The sequence below is a fragment of the Eschrichtius robustus genome, chromosome 2, assembly GCF_028021215.1.
Source record: "Eschrichtius robustus isolate mEscRob2 chromosome 2, mEscRob2.pri, whole genome shotgun sequence".
NCBI classification, from domain to species: domain Eukaryota; kingdom Metazoa; phylum Chordata; class Mammalia; order Artiodactyla; family Eschrichtiidae; genus Eschrichtius; species Eschrichtius robustus.
In genome coordinates this window covers 176,271,167-176,279,759 of record NC_090825.1, presented here as the reverse complement: position 1 = coordinate 176,279,759, position 8,593 = coordinate 176,271,167, and the positions used below count along the sequence as shown (strand labels likewise).

The 8,593-nt window shown below is 52.7% G+C and overlaps 1 protein-coding gene across 2 annotated transcripts; it reads left to right on the top strand.

The window, feature by feature from the left end:
- The first annotated feature begins 317 nt into the window (after positions 1 to 317).
- Positions 318 to 7,387, top strand: EBI3 (Epstein-Barr virus induced 3). Of its 2 annotated transcripts, none has more exons than XM_068535030.1 (5): positions 318 to 605; positions 1,229 to 1,349; positions 3,046 to 3,224; positions 4,875 to 5,032; positions 6,973 to 7,387. In XM_068535030.1, exons 1-5 carry the CDS (start codon positions 533 to 535, stop codon positions 7,123 to 7,125), a joined length of 684 nt encoding a protein of 227 aa, XP_068391131.1. In that variant the 5' UTR covers positions 318 to 532; the 3' UTR covers positions 7,126 to 7,387. The 2 variants fall into 2 exon arrangements, with proteins under 2 accessions (XP_068391131.1, XP_068391129.1); XM_068535028.1 differs by having other exon boundaries at positions 1,226 to 1,349.
- Positions 7,388 to 8,593: the final 1,206 nt, after the last annotated feature.

The following is an 8,593-nucleotide window of genomic DNA, read 5'->3' as shown; positions in this document are numbered from 1 at the left end:
CGTCCCAGGCCCTTGGAGAATGTCCACGGTTCGGGGCTGCCTTCCCAGAGCCTGGGTTTCTGCCTCTCTGTGGCCTGGAGCGTGGAATGTGGCTGGCGGGGGGGTCCCCGTCTCTGTGGTTGATGAATGATCGGCATCTTCTGTCGGTGCCAGCTGCTCTGTTCCTCCCCGCCCTGGCCTCTCTCTGTCTTTCTCCCTGTCATCATCGCGCTCCCCGGGGTGCCCCCTCCTCGCTGCAGCCGGAAGGAAGGCTCTTCTGGGAAAGGCCACGGGGTCACCACTTCTCCCTTTCGTGGCCTCCTCCTTCTGCCCCCACCTTTGGGGCCTTCCGCACCCGAGACTGGGGGTGGCCAGTGAAGGGACTGGGGGCTCCTCCTCCAGAGCCCCATGAACCAGGCAGTGAGTCAGAAGGGGAAGGGGAAGTAGGGGGCCTCGACTGAGGGCTGGGCTTTCCCCTGGGTGGGACCTGAGTCCCTTGCCTGCCCGAGGGTGCTCCCTGCCCCAGCCCCTGAAAGCAGATCCCGCCTGAGCCATGGCCCCAAGACTTGTCCTGGTCCTCACCCTCACCTTCTGGGTGGGTTGCTCACTTTGCTGCGGGAGAGAAGGTATGTGGGGACCCGGGGGGGTAGGGGGAGCCAGGGCAGAGGGACACTCTCTGAGGACTGGACTTTGTCTGCCGTGGAACATTCTGGGTGGGGTGGGAGCTCACACACCTTCTGTATGACCACTGATGGGAGGGGGTTACCATCCCATTGCATGGCTGGGGGAAACTGAGGCACAGAGAGGGCAAGAGCTACCCCAAAGGGACCGGGAAGTGGCAGCCACAGCCTGGAGGAAGGGAGGGTGGGAGAGAAAAAAATTTTAATTGTATCCATTCATTTCATGTGATTCAAAACAAAACCGTCACAAAGAGGGGTCCGGTAAAGCATCTTCCTCCCACCAGAAATCCCCGCCAACGCTAGGTCCCCTCTGTGGCTCCTTCAACCTCAGTTTCCCCATCTGGAAAATGGGCTAATAGTTCCTGCCTTGGTGGGTTGTAGCGAGAGTGAGAGATGATGTAGGTGCCTTTCATTCATGTACTCATTCATTCCACAAACCTTTATTAGGCTCCTAATGTGTGCCCAGCACTGGCTGGAAGTGAGGTGGGGGCCAAGCCATGGTAGGGCTTTGACAGTCCCGGGTGAATCAGAAGCTCACGCTCTCCCTCTCTCTCCGGGCCCCCCAGCAGCTCCCACCCAGCCCAGGGTGCGGTGCCAGGCCTCTAGGTACCCGATCGCAGTGGATTGCTCCTGGACCCTGCCGCTCGCTCCAAACTCCTCCAGGCCCATGTCCTTCATTGCCACGTACAGGTCAGAGAGCCTGGAGGGCTTCCTGGGGATTCTACATCTGGGCTGACCCCCTAGGATCAGGGCAGCTGGGGACTTAGTGAGAGCCTGAACGCCTCAGAATTCTAGAGCACCACCAACCCTTAGAAATATACTCCCTAAAATATGTACTGCGTGCCACATGTGGAGGGTAAAATTTTCTAGAAGCCACATTTAAAAAAGAAAAAGAAATGGGTGACATTGGCTTTAATGTTTTATTTAAATAGTATCTAAGTATTCCAAATGTTTATCATTTAATATGATCGAATGCAATGTACTTTAACATGCTTATATACGATTCATATATTTAAACTTATACTAGAAATTGATTTCATAGCATTTAATAGGATTATCTAAAGTATTATTTCAACATGTAATCAATACTTTAAAAATTAATGAGAAATTTTGCATTCGGTCTTGTTATACTAAGTTATGGAATTCCATGTGTGCTTTACACATGTGTCACACTTCAATTCAGATGCTAAACATTCAATCAGAAATTCTTTTTTTAAAAAATAAATTTATTTATTTATGTATGGCTGCTTTGGGTCTTCCTGTTGCTTCCCGCAGGCTTTCTCTAGTTGTGGTGAGCGGGGGCTACTCTTCATTGCAGTGCACAGGCTACCCATTGCAGTGCCTTCTCTTGTGGAGCATGGGCTCTAGGCGCACGGTCTTCAGTAGTTGTGGCACTCAGGCTCAGTAGTTGTGGCACACGGGCTTAGTTGCTCCACGGCATGTGGGATCTTCCCGGACCAGGGCTCGAACACGTGTCCCCTGCATTGGCAGATGGATTCTTAACCACTGCGCCACCAGGGAAGTCCCCCAGTCAGATATTCTTGATCTCTGATTAGATTTCATAACATTTGTGTTTGGAAAAGTAGATTCACACACCTGAGTTGTTCTGAGGAACTTTCTCACGCTTTCTGATAGGTGGAAACTTTTCATTCAGATTAGATGAAATAAATCAAAAAGTCCCACTCAGCTGCACTAGCCGCGCTTCATATCCACAGGGCAGAAGCAGAACGTTTTGGATGCTGTGGAAGTTTCTGTGGACGGTGCTGAGCTCCAGGCTCTAGAGTCTGAAATCTTGGGGTGTCAGAACTCGAGAGAATTGGAATCTTATTATTTCGGATTCCGGAATCCGTGAATCGTAGTCCTGGGAATGTTGGAATTCTAAGGCTGGCATGTTGACGTTCCAGAAAGCTTTATTTATTTATTTTAAAAACTACTATTATTATTACTTGGCTGTGCTGGGTCTTTGCTGTGGCATGCGGGTTCTTCTTCGCTGTGGTGCATGGGCTTCTCTCTAGTTGTGGCACATGGGCTCCAGAGCACGCGGGCTCAGGAGTTGTGGCGCGTGGGCTTAGTTGCCCCGCGGCATGTGGGATCTTAATTCCCCGACCAGGGATCGAACCCGCGTCCCCTGCATTGGAAGGCGGATTATTAACCACTGGACCGCCAGGGAAGTCCCCCCAGAAAGTGTTAGAATTCGGACCCTAGCATCTCCCTGTGGGTTTTACCCCCGACCCTGGGTCCCCCGGGCTCTGTGATGTTGGAGTGAGGGGTCCCTAGGATCACACAGCCAAGAGCAGGACTCCTCACCTGCTGTCCCTACTCGGGGTCCAGGGCACAGGGGGCCAGCAGGAAGTGCTGGGACCCTCACAGTGCACTCGGTGTCCAGGCTTGGCGTGGCAGCCCATGGGGAGAGCTGGCCCTGCCTCCAGCAGACACCAGAGGCCACCAGCTGTATCATCCCTGACATCCAGATGTTCTCCATGGTGCCCTATGTGCTCAACATCACGGCTGTCCACCCCCGGGGCGTCAGCAGCAGCTTCGTACCGTTTGTCCCAGAGCACGTCAGTGAGTAGGGGCAGTGGTGGGGGTGTGGAGGGTCCCCCTTGCTCCTGTTCCTCCCCCCCCAACATGCCCACCTCCCACCTGTCAGGATGAGATCCTGTCCATCCCTCACGGATCCTGTGGGCTCCACCTTCACAATTCAGCAAGAATCCGCCCACTTCTCCCCTCTCCTGAGCCCCTACTTGGTCCAACCTCCATCACCGCCCACCTGGACCAGTGGCAGCCCCTCCACCCTGGTCCCCTATTCCTGCCCTCACCCCCATCTGTCCTCCTCACAGCAGCCACCAGAGGGCGCCTGTGAGCACTCGAGTCAGGTCCTGCCCTGGGCGCCTGCCCTGGGCTCCTGCCCTCTTGCCCACAGTCTGTCCTCCCCACAGCAGCCACCAGAGGGTGCCTGTGAGCACTCCAGTCGGGTCCCCCCTTGGGCTCTTGCCCTCTTCCCCACAGCAGCCACCAGAGGGCGCCTGTGAGCACCTGAGTCAGGTCCCATTGTTGCCCTGCCTACAGCCCTCCAGGGCTCCCACCATCTGTTCCTGCCCCCTCCCTGCCCTCCCCTCCTCCCTCTCTCCCCCTCGCTCACTCTGCTCCAGCCACATGGGCCTCCTCACTGTTCTTCCAACACACCAGGCACAGTCCTGCCCCAGGACCTTTACATGTGATGTTCCCCCTGCCCGAAAGGCTCTTCCCCCAGGTCTCCACACTGTTCACTCCCTCACCTCCTTTAGCTCTCAACTCAGATGTCATCTCCTCAGTGAGTCCTCCCTAAGCATTTTTTTTTTAATTGCAAACCATCATACATTGCTGGTGGTTATTAGAAAACAGACTGGCAGTCCCTCAAAGAGCTAAACATGTTACCATGTAATCCAGCAATTCCAATTCTAGGTATATACCTAAGAGAAAATGGAAAGCACGTTTGCAGAAAAACTTGTGCATGAATGTTCATAGCAGCATTATCCATAATAGGCAGAAATTAGAAACGACACAAATGCTCATTAACTGATTAATGGATACACAAAACGTGTCCATCCCCACAATGGAATATTATTCAACCATAAAAAGGAGAGAAGCACTGACACTCACTACAACCTGGATGGACCTTGAGAACATGATGCTCAGTGGGAGAAGCCAGACACAGAAGGACACACAGTGTGTGATTCCATTGATGGGAAATGTCCAGAACAGGCAAATCCACAGACACAGAGAGTGGGTTTGTGGTTGTCAGGGGCTGGGGAGGGAGGAATGGGGGGCTGACTGCTCACGGGGATGGGGCTTCTTTTGGGGAGATGGAATGTTCCGGATTAAATGGTGGTGATGGTTGCATGACACTGTGAATATACTAAAACCACTGAACTGTACACTTTCAAAGGGTGAATTCTCTGGTATGTGAGTTATGTCTCCAAAAACATTGCAACCCACTACCCTCCTTGCACTCCTGAGCTTTCTTCCCTCCTGTTTATGACCTTCGGATCTGCCTCTTGTGTCTTATCTTCTGCCCCGGGGGATTGAGCTCCAAGGTGACAGGACTACTCTGTCCCCAGTATCCAGAACATCCCTGGACACTCAGCAGACCCTCAATTAATATTTATTGGTTGGTTGGTTGAATGAATGAATGAATGTGCCCTCCACTGACCCTGCCTCCTGCTTGTCCATCAGTCAAACCGGACCCTCCAGAAGGTGTGCGCCTGAGCCCCCTCCCTGGGCAGCGGCTCTGGGTGCAATGGGAACCCCCCCGGTCCTGGCCCTTCCCAGAGATCTTCTCACTCAAGTACCGGATCCGCTACAAGCGTCACGGAGCTGCCCGCTTCCGCCAGGTGAGGAGGATGAGGTGATGGGGAGGGCGGTTCCCGGGTAGAGGGAAGAGCGTGTGCAAAGGTACAGTGGGGTGTGGGTCACAGCTTGGGGTGCTGGTGTGCGACATGAACGCAGCCCAGCAGTTCCAGTCCTGGGCATCTACCCAAAAGAATTGTAAACAGGGCCTCGAACAATTACTTGTACACGAATGTTCACAGCAGCACCACTCACAATGGTCAAAAGGTGGAAATAACACAAGTGCCCATCAATGGGTGATGGATAAACACAATGTGGTCCCTCCACACACGGGAACATCACTCAGCCATGAAAAGGAGAGAAGCACTGACACTCGCTACAACGTGGATGGACCCTGAGAACACGATGCTCAGTGAGAGAAGCTAGACACAGGAGGACACACTGTGTGTGATTCTGTTGATGGGAGACGTCCAGAACAGGCAAATCCACAGAGACAGAGATTGGATTAGTGGTTGTCAGGGGCTGGGGGAGGGAGAGGAGGTGACTGCTAATGGGGATGGGGCGTCTTTTGGGGGGATGGAATGTTCTGGAACTAGATAGTGGTGATGGTTGCCCAACACTGTGAATGTACTAAATGCCACTAGATTATCCACCTTGGAATGGTTAATTTTACGTCATGTGAATTTCACCTCAGTTGAGAGCACCAGTATATTGTTTTACATTCTTAAAAAATAAAGGCAGGGTATCAGTCAGTGAGCATATGGGCAGGGCAGTTGTGTCCTGGGCAGCCTTGGACGCTGGGCTGAGGAGCTGAGTCTTTGCAGGGTTTAGGCTTTTGCAATCCTGTCCCTTAGAACCTTCCGCAACAGTAGAAATGTTCCACATCCACACCGTCCAAGACGGTAGCCTCGGGCCGCGTGAGGCTGCCAGGCGGTTGCAACCTGGTAAGGAGCCGAGGAATTGGCTTTTAAAGTTGATGTAGTATTCATTAATTTAATTTTGTAAATGCTTGCAATTTTAAAATTGAGACAGAATTTACATGCCACGAAGTTCTCTGTTTTAAAGTGCACAAGCCAGTAACTTTGGTGTATTCGCAAGATTGTGCAATGATTAATTAATCTAAATTTAAAACGTAAAGCGTCACATCCGGCTGCCATATGGGACAGCTTGTGCAGAGGAAGGAGGGACACAGTCACACCTGACCTTGGGAAGCTGCCGGTGGTGGCTGACATGGGACATGCCAAGGATGAGGGGGACCCCGATGCTGGAGGGAGAGTGTGGAGTGGCGGGGACAGAGGGGGCAGGGCGGAGAACCGGAAAGGCAGAGCTGAGAGGGTGTCTCATTGGTGCCCAGGGATTTTAATCTGTGGAGGTGCCTGAGTGAGGACATGGAGAGGTCAAGGCCATGGAAAGAAGAATTTGTTACATTTCCCCAGAAAAGAGGACACATCACGCCACGCAGGGCCATGTGGGCAACTTTGGGACATCAGGAGGCTGAAGTGGGAGCCAGGGGAGAGCCCAGGACAGAGGTGGATTGGGGTTTCCTCGGGGAAGGCTAGGCGGGACAGGTGAACAGCTTAGGGTAAGCGAGTTTGAATAATTCCAGTGGGCTCTGGGCTGCAGGGTGGTCTCTAGTTGCTTGGCATCTGGCCCTGGGGTGATTTAGGGCAGGGTGGGGATATGGGCTGGTGTGTGACCAGTAGAGAGAGGGGATGGATGGGAGTGTGGACTCGGGGTGGATTGGTTTTTATACGAAAGGCATGCTCCTGGTCGACCAAGAATTGGCTGGCCAGGGAGGGGCAGGTTCTCCCTGCTCAGCAAGATGTTTAAGATGTCCGAAGATGTACAGGGGGCCGCAGAGGGCATGCCGTTGAGGATTGACATTGGTGCCTGAGTCTTGGAGCAGCAGCCCGAACATGCGGACGGAAGGCTTGATCACATAGCTTCCTTGTTTCCACTGACCCAGACCTCCTTCTGCTTTCAGGTGGGACCAATTGAAGGCACATCCTTCACCCTCAAGGCTGTGAGGCCCCAAGCCAAGTACTGCATCCAGGTGGCTGCTCTGGACCTCACTGACTATGGGGAATCAAGCGCCTGGAGTCTCCCCGCCGTTGCCTCCATGACCCTGGGCAAGTAGTAGGGGTTCCCTGCACCCCCGAAGAGGGGCTGTGCCCTTGACATCCAACTAAGGGTGGATGGGACCTGACTGGCCTGGGTTCACTGCTGCCGAGTTGCTGGGCAACCTTGGACAAGTGACTTTGCCTCTCTGAGCCTCAGTTTCTCAGTCTGTGAAATGGGGATGTACTCCCTGCCTCCTTTGACACAGTGCAATGTTTTGTGAACTGTCAATATGAGAATTTTTTAATTGTTTAATTAGAAAAGGATCATTGTCACTAGAATCAGGACTCTTCCTTCTTTTAACAGATCCACATGAGACCCTGGGAGGAGAGGACAGACCAGGACACACACACACAGTGAATCCCCACTGCCACACACGGGGTCAGGGCCAGACCAGAGGAAGAGACGGGGCTGGGGGAGTCAGGGCAGGGGTGGTGGGTGTTCCGCCTGGGATGGAATGATGAATCCATTCAGTTCAGTTCAGTTTGGTTCACCTCAAAAGTTGCCCAGGGCTTCCCTGGTGGCGCAGTGGTTGAGAGTCTGCCTGCCAATGCAGGGGACACGAGTTCGAGCCCTGGTCTGGGAGGATCCCGCATGCCGCGGAGCGGCTGGGCCCATGAGCCACAATTGCTGAGTCTGCGCGTCTGGAGCCTGTGCTCCGCAACAAGAGAGGCCGCGATGATGAGGGGCCTGCACACCGCGATGAGGGGTGGCCCCCACTTGCCGCAACTGGAGAAAGCCCTCGCACAGAGGCGAAGACCCAACACAGCCATAAATAAATAAAAATAAATAAATAAATAAATAAACCCAAAGTTTAAAAAAAAAAAAAAAGTTGCCCAGATGTGAGCCCCACTGTGGGTGGACACCAATGGGACATGAGTTTGTCTGGGAAGCTCTCTCTGAGGAGGGGGCAACACAGCCAGGCTCTGAAGGATTTTCTCAATCCAGGAGCTTCTCTGTACATTTCACTCAGGTCTCAATTCCAAGGTCACCTCCTCCAAGAAGCCTTCCCTGACCACCTCATGTAGGGCAAGCAGAATAAAGACCCCCTCCAAAGATATCCATGTCCTAATCCCCAGAACCTGTGAATGTGATACCTTACACAGAACAAGGGACTTTGCAGATGTGATTAATTTAACAATCTTGAGGATCCTTAAAGATTGAGGACCTTTCATTAAGTTAATGAAAATGGGGACTTCCCTGGTGGTGCAGTGGTTAAGACTCCATGCTCCCAATGCAGGGGGCCCAGGTTCGATCCCTGGTCAGGGCATTAGATCCCACATGCCTGCTGCAACTAAGAGTTTGCATGCCACAACTAAGGAGCCAGCAAGCCGCAACTAAGGAGCCCGCCTGCCACAACTAAGACCTGGTGCAACCAAATAAATAAATATATTTTTTAAAGTTAATGAAAATGAAGTAGAGTTATATTGTATTATCCAGGTGGCCCCAAGGTAATCACAAGTGACCTTATAAAAGGGAAGCAGGAG

Excerpts from the sequence above, each read along its gene's own strand:
- EBI3 (XM_068535028.1), top strand. The coding sequence starts at position 533 with ATGGCCCCAAGACTTGTCCTGGTCCTCACCCTCACCTTCTGGGTGGGT. Across the intron at positions 606-1,225 it reads ACTTTGCTGCGGGAGAGAAG|CAGCTCCCACCCAGCCCAGG; the intron begins GTATGTGGGGAC and ends CGGGCCCCCCAG. Across the intron at positions 1,350-3,045 it reads TCCTTCATTGCCACGTACAG|GCTTGGCGTGGCAGCCCATG; the intron begins GTCAGAGAGCCT and ends CTCGGTGTCCAG.